The sequence below is a fragment of the Procambarus clarkii genome, chromosome 64 (assembly GCF_040958095.1).
Source record: "Procambarus clarkii isolate CNS0578487 chromosome 64, FALCON_Pclarkii_2.0, whole genome shotgun sequence".
NCBI classification, from domain to species: Eukaryota; Metazoa; Arthropoda; class Malacostraca; order Decapoda; family Cambaridae; genus Procambarus; species Procambarus clarkii.
Window position 1 is genome coordinate 7,822,366 of NC_091213.1, and position 15,757 is coordinate 7,838,122.

At 46.7% G+C, this 15,757-nt stretch overlaps 1 protein-coding gene across 1 annotated transcript; it reads right to left on the minus strand.

Annotated features, from left to right (window-relative positions):
* Positions 1-14,600: 14,600 nt before the first annotated feature.
* On the minus strand, positions 14,601-15,431 carry LOC138354686 (uncharacterized). The gene has a single exon (XM_069309045.1). The coding sequence runs from the start codon at positions 15,429-15,431 to the stop codon at positions 14,601-14,603; it is 831 nt and encodes a 276-aa protein (XP_069165146.1).
* Between the last annotated feature and the right edge of the window lie 326 nt (positions 15,432-15,757).

The window sequence follows — 15,757 nt, forward strand, 5'->3', positions numbered from 1 at the left end:
AAGGGGGAGGACGACGCCAGCGAGAGATGTTAGTCTTGTGTAACAATGGTACAGGGGGGGGCTCATTCCCCTCCCCAACCCCCTTAAGTGGTTACTATCTAACTAATAGTGGAAGTCGTGCGGTCGGTGATAAGTGTGCCATCAAGGGCACTTCTGTGTGGCGAAGTTTGCCAGCGAAGTTCCGGTATTTATTATTGTAATTTATTGAGTGACCTTGCAGAGTTTTTCGTGCATTTATACCTCATTGGAGGTGATGGAGTATCCATTCTCCCTATCTCTTCCATCATACTTCTTGTCTCCCCTCCCACACACGCTTCTCCTCTCCCCCCCCCCCCCCCATACATCCCTTCCCAGGTGTCTCCCTAGATGCACCCTCCCCGTCTCCCCGCTAAGCATACACTCCCCCGTAGCCCTACCACACACCCTTCCCATCTCTATCCACTTACACCCTCCCAGCCTCCACCCACCCCACACATACACACACCCTTCCCATCTTCCCTTCACTCTCACACTCCCCCTTCCCATCACCCCCTCGCATGCCCTCCTCATCTCGCCACATCACTAACTATTTTCACACTGCAGTCTTCACCACTGTAAACATCCTGCCACCATGTCCATCTCCACTAACACACTCATTCCCCTGTACCCGTCTCCACCCACACATCCTCTCTCCATATCTCCCCTGTCACTGTAAACATTATCACTACACACCATCTATGCAGGAGATGTAAGGTCTCTCATGACTTTATGGCAAAAGGTCGTGTTGAGTTGCATGATTCTCTCTAGTATGGTTGGAAGCTTCAGTTCTCCCCTCATGTTGATGATGCTTGTGCATCTTGGGGCACCAAGAATTATCCTCATGGCCTCATTCTGTACTACTTCAAGTTTGTCCAACACAGAGGAGGGGAAATTAATTAGGTGCAAGGCATGATAATCAACGAGAGATCTAACAAACATCATATAGAGTAGTCTAGCATATTTAATATTGATACCAATATTCTTACCGGTAACTTTTTCAGTGGTTTAAGTCTTTCATTTAACCTACGATCACTTTTTTATTAATATTAGGTACATCTGCATTAGTGCAGCTACCCTAGACTATATGAAGGGGAGTACAGTGTGTCAAAAAAAGCTAACTAGGATGATGCTAAAAAATCCCCATCACACAGGATGGTTAGTCATGCAGAGGCATGTGATGGGCAGTCCACATAGGATGGTAAACTAATATTAAACTCTACGGACATTTGTATGCATATTTCACAACCACCGAGTTCGTCTAGCGGCCAGTCCCCTTCTTATCTTGAGATCTTGAGGTTATCTTGAGATGATTTCGGGGCTTTTTAGTGTCCCCGCGGCCCGGTCCTCGACCAGGCCTCCACCCCCAGGAAGCAGCCTGTGACAGCTGACTAACTCCCAGGTACCTATTTACTGCTAGGTAACAGGGTTCTACGATCCCCTTCAAGGGGATCGTAGTTAACAGATGTCAGCTGTAAAGTGCTGAATTTCTATACCTAAATTAACAAAAAGGTTTCGGAATCATTATTACAGTTAAAACTTAATAAGAGACAATTTATACAGATAAAATAAGTTTAGATTAGATTCAGAAAAGAAAAATCGAAAAATACTGGTTTGGGTATCAGTTGTAGATCTGTAGAAGATGTTTACGAGCACCACAATAGACTAGGGGTCGGTGGACAGTTTTAATACTGGCGAAGATAAATATATAGAATGGTACGTGTTATTGAATATATATTGAAGCTGCCGCGATCCGGCCAAACGCATTTTTGCAATTTCATCTATTCCGATTTTTTTTATTCCAATGTTGAATGCTACCGTGAAAGGCAGGAGATGTTTTCACATTGTTGGGGGGACAGGATAACTATTTTCCAACATCTTTCAACATCATTTTCCAACATTCGAATAACAGGATGACCTTTCCAAACAATTCAACCAACACCAGTTGTCTAACTCCCAGGTACCTATTTTCTGCTAGGTGAACAGGTGCCATCAGGTGCAGGGAATCGCTGCCCAAACGTCTCTGTCCTGCTGCGGGAATCGAACCCCGAACATTTCGGCTGTGGATCAATGACTGAGCAAGTTCACATCGTGTTATTTAGAGAGTCAAATATGCATAAAACAATATTATGATGCGCCAAACTCATTACTTGCAGACCAATGGATATAGACATTGATGTATATATCACTATATATATTGATGGATATATATATATATATATATATATATATATATATATATATATATATATATATATATATATATATATATATATATATATTTTACACAGAGAGGTAGATATATATATCTATCATTTTATAGCTATATATATATGTCATATAACAAATATCTAACAGAATAACAAAGCCTGACGGCTGAGTGAACAGCGTTCGGGGTTCGTAGTCCTAAGGTTCGGGGTTCGTAGTCCTAAGGTTCGGGGTTCGATCCCCAGGTGGAGGCTGAAACAAATGGGCAGATGTTTACCCCTGATGCCTCCCTCTTCACCTAGCAGTAAATAGGCACCTGGGAGTTAGACAGCTGCTACGGGCTGCTTCCTGGGGCATGTGAAACAAAAAAGTAGGCCTGCTCGAGGACCGGGCCGCGGGGACGCTAAGCCCCGAAATCATCAAGATAATCACTCAAGAAATATAAATCTCTCGTCTTGCATTCTATTTTGGGAATATTTATGCTATATTTTTATTGGTTTTTACTTAAGAAAAAATATAGTGTTATTCTCCTTTTTAATTACTGATCTTGTGATTAATTTGAGATTAAATAAGGGAAGGGGACTATGAGGAAGAAGTGCCAAGCCGTTACGGCTATATAGCACTTGGAAGTGATCAGGAAAAGGATTTGGGATGGGACAGGTTGGGAGGGGATGGAATGGTTAAATAAAGCTCACTTAACCTCAGTTTTATCAGTTATAAGAATATCCTCGATGATTCAAATATTAAACGATATAGATAACATTGGTTAATGATACATATTTATGTATGTATCATGTATCGTCAACCTGGAGACAGGGGGGGGGGGAGTTAAATATATTACTTCGACTCAAGACACTGGTGGAGGCGGCCATTGGCGACATCTATACATACATACCTAGACAGTCTTAATATAGACTATTGAAGCAAGTGTGGATGTGCCTGAACCATCAACTGTGTTGCATCTTTACACGGACTTGATAGATGGACCCGAGGGCCTCTGGGTACCTGATAGATGGACCCGAGGGCCTCTGGGTACCTGATAGATGGACCCGAGGGCCTCTGGGTACCTGATAGATGGACCCGAGGGCCTCTGGGTACCTGATAGATGGACCCGAGGGCCTCTGGGTACCTGATAGATGGACCCGAGGGCATCTGGGTACCTGATAGATGGACCCGAGGGCATCTGGGTACCTGATAGATGGACCCGAGGGCCTCTGGGTACCTGATAGATGGACCCGAGGGCCTCTGGGTACCTGATAGATGGACCCGAGGGCATCTGGGCACCTGATAGATGGACTCGACGGCCTCTGGGTACTTGATAGATGGATCCGAGGGCATCTGGGTACCTGATAGATGGACCCGAGGGCATCTGGGTACTTGATAGATGGACCCGAGGGCCTCTGGGTACCTGATAGATGGACCCGAGGGCATCTGGGTACCTGATAGATGGACCCGAGGGCATCTGGGTACTTGATAGATGGACCCGAGGGCATCTGGGCACCTGATAGATGGACCCGAGGGCCTCTGGGCACCTGATAGATGGACTCGACGGCCTCTGGGTACTTGATAGATGGATCCGAGGGCATCTGGGTACCTGATAGATGGACCCGAGGGCATCTGGGTACTTGATAGATGGACCCGAGGGCATCTGGGTACCTGATAGATGGATCCGAGGGCATCTGGGTACCTGATAGATGGACCCGAGGGCATCTGGGTACCTGATAGATGGATCCGAGGGCATCTGGGTACTTGATAGATGGACCCGAGGGCATCTGGGTACCTGATAGATGGATCCGAGGGCATCTGGGTACCTGATAGATGGACCCGAGGGCATCTGAGCACTTGATAGATGGACCCGAGGGCATCTGGGCACCTGATAGATGGACCCGAGGGCCTCTGGGTACTTGATAGATGGACCCAAGGGCGTCTGGGCACCTGATAGATGGACCCGAGGGCATCTGGGTACCTGATAGATGGACCCGAGGGCGTCTGGGCACCTGATAGATGGACCCGAGGACATCTGGGCACTTCTGCTTTATCTTATCAGGTGGATATAAAGTTCTCTTTCAAAACGTATGATATAAAATACTGCCAATATTATTCTATCTCGCGCTAAAATAATATTGCTATTACCGTGCAAATGAAATATTACCTTTCACGATGTGTGTGGGGGAAATTTGAACAATGCTGTGAGTTCTGATATTACTTGCACCCTCTTTGTTACATGATCCTTATGGTTGAGTGGTTTCCGGTGATAATTACCACGACACCCCTTGTTCATACAACCCCATCTCTCCCCCTACCCACCCCTTCACAATACACCACTCAGTATTGTGCTGTTAGTAATACACCAGACGTATATTAACTACTCAAATAACCAGCCACACTCAAGAGAAGGGACCCTGCACATATACAAGACATGAAGTGTATGTCTAATACACACACCTATTGTGTTCCCTGTATGATTAATTCGCATGTAGTGTGTTCCTTGTATACTCACTACACATCTGGTACTGAGTGTGTTGAAGGTATAGCTCCTGACCTTGCTCGCCTGGCTAACAGCCTGAAGGGTAGTTACACAGAAGAAGATAAACCAATCCTGCTGCTGCAGCCGCTGCCTATACGACGACAACGATTGGGCCCTCGTTACATCACGACACAAGGGGTCCCAATTTGAGGGAACAGAATCAGGGGAGAGAGATAGAGGGAGAATCAGGGACAGGGGATCGAGGCCCGTCCCAGTCCCCCACTCCAGAGATTTACTATTCAACACCAAGGAAGATTATATTATCCTCCAGAGACTAGTTACCAAGACTGATTGTGACGGTGGCGGATGTATAGACAGCGGGGGTGATTACCTCTCACTGATTTATGAAGCTGGGAGAGTGATTAATTGGATTTGATTACATTAGTAATAGTGATACTGATTATAGGTACTGGTGAGCCTCTTATACTAGTTATCATGAGTTGGTGAGCCTATTACAGTGGTTATCATGCCTTGGTGAGCCTATTACAGTGGTTATCATGACTTGGTGAGCCTATTACAGTGGTTATCATGCCCTGGTGAGCCTATTACAGTGGTTATCATGACTTGGTGAGCCTATTACAGTGGTTATCATGCCCTGGTGAGCCTATTACAGTGGTTATCATGCCCTGGTGAGCCTATTACAGTGGTTATCATGCCCTGGTGAGAGAGAGAGAGAGAGAGAGAGAGAGAGAGACAGAGAGAGAGACAGAGACTGAGAGAGACTGAGAGAGACTGAGAGAGACTGAGAGACTGGCGGCCACAGGCATGACTCTCCCTATCTTCGTCTCGTCCAGGGGTTCATTAGGAATTATGCTGATGTTACACACGAAACTGCAAGCTAAAAGCTGTTATTCTGCACCAGTTCACCGGAAGCTTCGTCCAAATAACTGGTTGTCAGGATATCCTGATTATTACTCTTCCTGGTGAATTAACTTGATTTGAGGTTCAGTTATAACCCCCGTTAGTCACAGGAGGAAGCGGGAGCCAGTTGGGCACTAGATTCTCGTACGATCGGTTGATCCTAACTTCGTAGGCCTCTACGAACTGAGTGATGCATCCCCAGACCTCACTCCCGTGCCTGGCAAGTCCACTTCGGGATCGTCATAGCCCGTGCTACTTGCAACTTTTGGGTTCCGGGGGAGCTGAATGTCAAACAACAACACCACCACCAACAAGCTGAGTGATCACGTGGCCGCCCTCCATCCTGGTAACGAACTGAAGGTGATTACCCAAAGCCAGGCTTAAGACCTCTCGACAACAGATGGGTTATTACAACCTCCACAATACATTTCTGGCCAATTGGCAGCTATGCTTTTGATCCACCACCGTTATCAGGGCCACAATCGTTATCAGGGCCACCACCGTTATCAGGGCCACCGCCGTTATCAGGGCCACCACCGTTATCGAGGACATAGCCAGATCACAGCCAGTTCGGAGACCCGCAGCTGGTGCCGAGACCGCTAACAACTTCGTGCCAATATTTACTGGAAGAGACTGGTGGGAAACTTTGAGGACTGAAGTCTTCAAAGACCAACACAATGTTTTTGGAGCATGTTGATGTGTTTATCTCTTATAGGTACCCTCAGGCACCCCTCTTAGCCCCCTGGACGGCCGGCTCTGTGTGTGTGTGTGTGTGTGTGTGTGTGTGTGTGTGTGTGTGTGTGTGTGTGTGTGTGTGTGTGTGTGTGTGTGTGTGTGTGTGTTTTCACGTAGTTGTATTCACCTAGTTGTGTTTGCGGGGGTTGAGTTTTGCTCTTTCGGTCCGCCTCTCAACTGTCAATCAACTGTTTACTAACTACTTTTTTTTCTCCCACACCACATACACACACACCAGGAAGCAGCCCATGACAGCTGACTAACTCCCAGATACCTATTTACTGCTAGGTAACAGGAAACATTCAGGGTTGCCCATTTGTTTCTGCCAGGTGCGGGAATCGAATCCGCGGCACAGAATTACGAGTCCTGCGCGCTATCCACCAGGCTACCAGGGTGTGTGTGTGTGTGTGTGTGTGTGTGTGTGTGTGTGTGTGTGTGTGTGTGTGTGTGTGTGTGTGTGTGTGTGTCTACTTCACTACAGCGTAAATTGTAAATATGAAGTCAGAGAGGTGAAGGGGGAGCCAGGCCTTGAAGGGGACATAATTTAAGAGAGAGTAAGGGAGAGGGGGCGCTAGGACGACCTGAAGGGAGAGAGAGAGGGGAAAGGAAGAGGGTGAAGGGAGAGTGGAAGAAAAAGATGGCAGCCAAAGATAGTAATGAGTGAGTGGGAGGAAAACAAAGGCTGATGTTCCCATGTCACAGTGAGGAGAGTTAGGTATTACGAGTAAGCGCTGAGCCGGAATGCTCTCATGCCACGTGCACGGGTATGAGGACACGTGCACGGGTATGAGGACACAGGCAAGGGTATGAGGACACGAGCAAGGGTATGAGGACACAGGCAAGGGTATGAGGACACGTGCAAGGGTATGAGGACACGAGCAAGGGTATGAGGACACGTACAAGGGTATGAGGGCACGTGCAAGGGTATGAGGACACGTACAAGGGTATGAGGGCACGTGCAAGGGTATGAGGGCACGTGCAAGGGTATGAGGACACGAGCAAGGGTATGAGGACACGAGCAAGGGTATGAGGACACGAGCAAGGGTATGAGGACACGAGCACGGGTATGAGAACACGTGCACGGGTATGAGGACACGAGCAAGGGTATGAGAACACGTGCACGGGTATGAGGACACGAGCAAGGGTATGAGAACACGTGCACGGGTATGAGGACACGAGCACGGGTATGAGAACACGTGCACGGGTATGAGGACACGAGCACGGGTATGAGAACACGTGCACGGGTATGAGGACACAGAGTAGATAGTGCCAATGCACGACCATTTGATGTTGACGGGAGCTGGTTGTAAACCCAAAGGGTTTTGGCTTGGAAAAATGCCAGGCGGATATTTTTTTTCCAAAAATGTTTAGACAGATTTTAAGGACAGTGGGACGCTCTCCTCTTCATCACTGACACACAGGGACGAAAAACTAGAGGAATTGTTTTGTGTGTCGCTGGTAATGGCCTCAATTATTGCGCTAGGTGACAGCTGGCAATTACCGAGACGTGGATGGCGTCGTCAGAGGCGCGTGAGGGAGGCTCTGAAGGCACTACGGGCTCACCATAGCCCGTGCTACTTGGAGCTTTGTTCCAGGTAGCGAATCTTTAACAACAGCAACAACAAGCTGACGAGAGGGTCACCTACTGTAGGTCGTCACTATACTGCTCAGGGGCCAGATTCACGAAAGCATTTACGCAAGCACTTACGAACGTGTACATCTTTCCTCAATCTTTGACGGCTTTGGTTACATTTATTAAACAGTTTACAAGCATGAAAACTTGCCAATCAACTGTTGTTATTGTTATAAACAGCCTCCTGGTGCTTCGGAGCTCATTAACTGTTTAATAATTGTAAACAAAGCCGCCAAAGATTGAGAAAAGATGTACAGGTTCGTAAGTGTTTGGGTAAGTGCTTTCGTGAATCTGGCCCCTGACCCTTGTTAAACTTTATAGTCAACAGTGACCTAGACGCAACAGCTATCGAAGACTATATATCCCTTGCGTCTGTATACATATATGAGCCTCCAATATATAAGACTGGAGAGTGGTGGGAGGAGTCACAGAGGACCTACAGAAGGTGTGCTGTATCGAGGGCCGCTGGTGACAGGGGCGGGTGGCCCCTGAGGGTACAAGACGATTCCATTCCCTCCATTCACCTGGGCTTTAGGGGATTCGAACCGTGGACCGCATGTGTGTGTGAGGTCGAAGCTCTCTTGGTGCACGACGACCTTCGCGAGAGCCGAAGAGCGGAGGGTTCGGGCAGCGAGGCCTATAACAGTTCTAACGTCTCTGCTTATTTTTGGCAAGTGTGTGATGAGTGTGTTGCTAGCGTGCTCTCACACTTGAACAAGCTAAGTGTGGTAGCGTGCTCTCACACTGGAACAATCCAAGTGTGCTAGCGTGCTCTCACACTTGAACAATCCAAGTGTGCTAGCGTGCTCTCACACTTGAACAATCAAAGTGTGCTAGCATGCTCTCACACTTGAACAAGCTAAGTGTGCTAGCGTGCTCTCACACTTGAACAATCAAAGTGTGCTAGCATGCTCTCACACTTGAACAATCAAAGTGTGCTAGCGTGCTCTCACACTTGAACAATCCAAGTGTGCTAGCGTGCTCTCACACTTGAACAAGCTAAGTGTGCTAGCGTGCTCTCACACTTGAACAAGCTAAGTGTGCTAGCGTGCTCTCACACTTGAACAATCAAAGTGTGCTAGCGTGCTCTCACACTTGAACAATCCAAGTGTGCTAGCGTGCTCTCACACTTGAACAATCAAAGTGTGCTAGCGTGCTCTCACACTTGAACAATCAAAGTGTGCTAGCGTGCTCTCACACTTGAACAAGCTAAGTGTGCTAGCGTGCTCTCACACTTGAACAAGCTAAGTGTACTAGCGTGCTCTCACACTTGAACAAGCTAAGTGATCAAGTGTGCAAGTGTTGAATGTGTAAGATCATTGGCGTGTCAAGTGTCAAGAATGTCTGGTAATCACTCCAAGGCGTGTTCAAGAGGACTGTTAGGGGCAGGCATCACGAGTGCCCCGGTCTAGTGTTTGGACATAATCTTCTGGACACATATTTCTCTCCCAGGCCAACTGGACACTTCCCAAACGCCTTTACTTTATGTAAAGGCGTGTGGGAAGTGGGTAAACGCCCACACGTTTACCCACACGTGTGGGCGTGTGGGTAAACTAATTACCTGCATTGACAATAATAATAAAGTGCAATGCATTCACATATTAAGTGCAATGTCTGTGTCAATCATTACAGTGAATACCTGTGCGAATGTGGGGGATGTGTGTTTATTTTTGTATATTTCGTATGTTATCTTCTTGAGATGATGATTTCGGGGCTTAGCGTTCCCGCGGCCCGGTCCTCGACCAGGCCTCCTTTTTGTTACACACCCGCAGGAAGCAGCCCGCAGCAGCTGTCTAACTCCCAGGTACCTATTTACTGCTAGGTAACAGGGGCATCAGGGTGAAAGAAACATTTTGCCCATTTGTTTCCGCCTCCACCGGGGATCGAACCCGGAACCTCAGGACTACGAATCCGAAGCGCTGTCCACCCAGCTGTCAGGCACATTTTGTTCATGTTCCCCAAGTTTTAGTGACAGCATGAATGGCCAGCCCTTACGAGTCTGGTAACTGTTCTCAGATTGCTGTTAACGAGATTGTTAACGAAAATTCAACTGACTTGAGTTACTTTATTCACTACGTGTTGATAAGTAAAGCACAGAGGCCACATTTTGCATATTCATCTTTAGAAATATTTCCATGTACGTAGAATTTCAGCGCCATGGTCACCTTTAATTATTAATGTAATATGAAGCTCGAGCCATGCAAGGGCAACTCCTCTGACTGGGTGAGAGGCAATCTCTGATACGCCAGTCCACACCGAACCCGTAGTGGACTTACCTGGCACAGGAGCGGGGCAAGTAGCGCGGGCTATGGTGAGCCCGTAGTGGACTTACCTGGCACAGGAGCGGGGCAAGTAGCACGGGCTATGGTGAGCCCGTAGTGGACTTACCTGGCACAGGAGCGGGGCAAGTAGCACGGGCTATGGTGAGCCCGTAGTGGACTTACCTGGCACAGGAGCGGGGCAAGTAGCACGGGCTATGGTGAGCCCGTAGTGGACTTACCTGGCACAGGAGCGGGGCAAGTAGCACGGGCTATGGTGAGCCCGTAGTGGACTTACCTGGCACAGGAGCGGGGCAAGTAGCACGGGCTATGGTGAGCCCGTAGTGGACTTACCTGGCACAGGAGCGGGGCAAGTAGCACGGGCTATGGTGAGCCCGTAGTGGACTTACCTGGCACAGGAGCGGGGCAAGTAGCACGGGCTATGGTGAGCCCGTAGTGGACTTACCTGGCACAGGAGCGGGGCAAGTAGCACGGGCTATGGTGAGCCCGTAGTGGACTTACCTGGCACAGGAGCGGGGCAAGTAGCACGGGCTATGGTGAGCCCGTAGTGGACTTACCTGGCACAGTTCAGGTAAGTCCACTACGATCATCCAGTTCACCTAATGCAATCTGTCTTTTCAAAACAAAAATATATTTGTTATCAGTCTGCCTTAACAAAGCGTTTGGCGTTAGTACAAACGCTTGATTTAAGGATTTAAGATTCTTAGGGATTTAAGAATATAATTCTTTGAAGCAGTCTACGAAATTAAGTGTTCAACTATACATGTCTTCCATGGTCGTTCACAGACAAAATGATCGCATCTCTTACCGAAGAAAAGCCGTAAATAGTTCCCAAGTTTCTTTTCAGGAGCTCACTAAATGTAAAACATTTGAGCGTGTTTCTAAAAGCTTTAATTTGTTCTGGTAGAAATTTAGCATTACACAGTAAGCATGCCATTAAAACTTCCGGTGCGAGTGTGAAGTTTGTTGTCGTCAAGCCTTAAGATACAGTCGAATGCTCTACCATTGATTGTTGTCGTCAAGCCTTAAGATACAGTCGAATGCTCTACCATTGATTGTTGTCGTCAAGCCTTAAGATACAGTCGAATGCTCTACCATTGATTGTTGTCGTCAAGCCTTAAGATACAGTCGAATGCTCTACCACTGATTGTTGTCGTCAAGCCTTAAGATACAGTCGAATGCTCTACCACTGATTGTTGGCGTCAAGCCTTAAGATACAGTCGAATGCTCTACCACTGATTGTTGGCGTCAAGCCTTAAGATACAGTCGAATGCTCTACCACTGATTGTTGGCGTCAAGCCTTAAGATACAGTCGAATGCTCTACCACTGATTGTTGGCGTCAAGCCTTAAGATACAGTCGAATGCTCTACCACTGATTGTTGTCGTCAAGCCTTAAGATACAGTCGAATGCTCTACCACTGATTGTTGGCGTCAAGCCTTAAGATACAGTCGAATGCTCTACCACTGATTGTTGGCGTCAAGCCTTAAGATACAGTCGAATGCTCTACCACTGATTGTTGTCGTCAAGCCTTAAGATACAGTCGAATGCTCTACCACTGATTGTTGGCGTCAAGCCTTAAGATACAGTCGAATGCTCTACCACTGATTGTTGTCGTCAAGCCTTAAGATACAGTCGAATGCTCTACCACTGATTGTTGGCGTCAAGCCTTAAGATACAGTCGAATGCTCTACCACTGATTGTTGTCGCCATAGTGAGGTGTAAACGTACAGGCGAGAGATGGCTGAACGATGGGTGATTGTTACGAAAGGAATGAAATGGTTAGATGCCCAGTGGAAGCCTCGTGAGTGAGGGTTTTGAGCGATATGGCGGTCAGAATGGATAATATGGCGGTCAGAATGGATAATATGGCGGTCAGAATGGATAATATGGCGGTCAGAATGGATAATATGGCGGTCAGAATGGATAATATGGCGGTCAGAATGGATAATATGGAGGTCAGAATGGATAATATGGCGGTCAGAATGGATAATATGGCGGTCAGAACGGATAATATGGCGGTCAGAATGGATAATATGGCGGTCAGAATGGATAATATGGCGGTCAGAATGGATAATATGGCGGTCAGAATGGATAATATGGCGGTCAGAATGGATAATATGCGATCGGTGATGGATGAGCACAATGTTAAGAGTGCGAAGGATGGATAAGAGGACTAAGGTGGATAAGGTGGTGGACCAGAAGAGGAATGTGAGTGAATGAATGAAGACTGAATGACCAGAACCAAAAAACGTTGCCTGAGACGAGAATCACTCTCGCGGCACCACTGCCGCGAGAGGCAGCGGTGCGTTGTAGCCGCGAGAGGCAGCGGTGCGTTGTAGCCGCGAGAGGCAGCGGTGCGTTGTAGCCGCGAGAGGCAGCGGTGCGTTGTAGCCGCGAGAGGCAGCGGTGCGTTGTAGCCGCGAGAGGCAGCGGTGTGCTGTAATCTCTGAAGACAATCATTGTCATCGCGGCCGGCATTAAACTAATTACCAGGCAGCTGCTGATTGGCTGAGAGGCTGTGTTGGGAGGTAATGCAGTTGAGCCCAAGTCAATTACATCAGCGAATCACACTTGTGCTTGGTTCCTGTTCACTAACCCCTAGATTATTGCAGCTCACATCAAATTAAGTAAATATATATAATATATATATATATATATAATATAATATATATCGAATATAAATTAATATTATTATATATTAGCCTATTTGTGGATATTTAGGCACTGGTTAGGTTAGGTGTTTAGGTTCTGTTGGTGATTATTTGTATTTGTAGTACGTGGGTGAAGCATTTACAGCGTTGTGGTTCGAACACAAGTCGTCAGTGAAGCACTTGTTCCGGAAGTGTTCGGACGTCAGCAGTTGAGTCGTGTGTAAACCGTTTTTCATTCATAAACAGGGGGTTTGGCGGGTGGATGGAATGGACTCTGGGGTTTTGTTTAGAGGACGCGATGCGGAATCAGAACTTATGCTTCAACTCTGGCAGCTGCCTCTTTTTTAAGTTTTATCAAACTGAGAAATATGCAGGCGATGAGTCACAATAACGTGGCTGAAGTATGTTGACCAGACCACACACTAGAAGTTGAAGGGACAACGACGTTTCGGTCCGTCATGGACCATTCTCAAGTCGTTTGTGACACAATCGACTTCAGAGTGGTCCAGGACGGACCGAAACGTCGTCGTCCCTTCAACTTCTAGTGTGTGGTCTGGTCAACTGAGAAATATAATTATCCCATTTCTCATGCGAGCAGCACTGCACCTCGTCGCCTCTCACTCAGTCCTCACAATCATGTGAGAATCATTTTGCCCGAAACGATATGCGTGCTAGTGGCTTTACAAGATTGTAATTTCAACTTAAAACACTCTCTCTCTATGCTCCACCATCACTACTGTGGTGTTGTGCTGCCACTCTAGTTCACTGTATCACTACTGTGGTGTTGTGCTGCCACTCTAGTTCACTGTATCACTACTGTGGTGTTGTGCTGCCACTTTAGTTCACTGTACCACTAATGTGGTGTTGTGCTGCCACTCTAGTTCACTGTATCACTACTGTGGTGTTGTGCTGCCACTCTAGTTCACTGTACCACCACCATCACTACTGTGGTGTTGTGCTGCCACTCTAGTTCACTGTACTACCACCATTAACCATCTCTTAACCCCCCAATGTACTTTCTTGTATATATACAAATAAATAAATAAATAAGAAACATGTCGGCATCTTCAGAAGCTGGAATGTCCTCACTACCATCAATATATTTTATCCCCTAATGACTTCACTATTAATGTCACGCTGCGAAACGTAATTAGGTTCAGTGGATATTTACGTTATATTGTATTTTTTTAGATTTAAACGTCTATTTTCAGGAGAGTCGCAATTTAAACGTCTATTTTCTGGAGAGTCGTAATTTACCGCTTATAAAACTAATCTTGTTCCCATTTTGCCTTGAGAAGGTTGGGCGCGTCAAGACTGTAAAGTCACTGTCATAATACTAGTTCCTTAGACGGAACTATGCGTTTCTTTGGGAATTATGTGCTGTTAATGGCTATTTTCTCGTTATTTAAGAAATATTTGGTCTAAGATATGATTGTCCTAAATTTTAAAAGCTTCAGGAGGGGAGTTCTGTTGTCACATTTTTGTTCACATTTTCCAAACTTGTCTAGCGTTATTTGTTTCTCAAGTTACGCATTTAAAACTTTTCTTGCTACATTTGAAGTGATTGTTTTCCTTGTTCGACAGTCCATGGTTAGTCAGTGAGATAGGCTTCTCAGTTAAACCGGCTTGATCAGTAATAGTACACTCTCACAAGTCTGGTCAAAGTTAGCTTTGATCGACTATCACAAGTCAGGTCAAAGTTAGCTTTGATCGACTATCACAGGTCAGGTCAAAGGTAGCGTCTACCAACTCACAGGTCAGGTCAAAGGTAGCGTCTACCAACTCACAGGTCGGGTCAAAGGTAGCGTCTACCAACTCACAGGTCAGGTCAAAGGTAGCGTCTACCAACTCACAGGTCAGGTCAAAGGTAGCGTCTACCAACTCACAGGTCAGGTCAAAGGTAGCGTCTACCAACTCACAGGTCAGGTCAAAGGTAGCGTCTACCAACTCACAGGTCGGGTCAAAGGTAGCGTCTACCAACTCACAGGTCAGGTCAAAGGTAGCGTCTACCAACTCACAGGTCAGGTCAAAGGTAGCGTCTACCAACTCACAGGTCGGGTCAAAGGTAGCGTCTACCAACTCACAGGTCGGGTCAAAGGTAGCGTCTACCAACTCACAGGTCAGGTCAAAGGTAGCGTCTACCAACTCACAGGTCGGGTCAAAGGTAGCGTCTACCAACTCACAGGTCGGGTCAAAGGTAGCGTCTACCAACTCACAGGTCGGGTCAAAGGTAGCGTCTACCAACTCACAGGTCAGGTCAAAGGTAGCGTCTACCAACTCACAGGTCAGGTCAAAGGTAGCGTCTACCAACTCACAGGTCAGGTCAAAGGTAGCGTCTACCAACTCACAGGTCAGGTCAAAGGTAGCGTCTACCAACTCACAGGTCAGGTCAAAGGTAGCGTCTACCAACTCACAGGTCGGGTCAAAGGTAGCGTCTACCAACTCACAGGTCAGGTCAAAGGTAGCGTCTACCAACTCACAGGTCGGGTCAAAGGTAGCGTCTGGGTGCCTACACAACATCAGTATGGACATCACTTGGGCTTTAGCCTCACGCTACGAGGCAGATGCCTCAAGACAATTACCCATAAACACGAAGTTTTGCACAATTAATGAGAGGAAAAAGTTCTTGAGGTAGTTTATGTCTTCTTAATGGTCAGATTAATTAACACGCCCAACCTTTACACTAAATTAATTATTAATTATCATTAATTATCTGCAGGAAAGGGGAAATTTGTGGTTCATTAGCGTTGAGGAAGTATATTGATAAGAAATGGATTTAGTCACTTTGAAGATCAAATTACAACAGTTATGTAGTTATTTTGATCGTTTGGTAGTAATGACGGGTC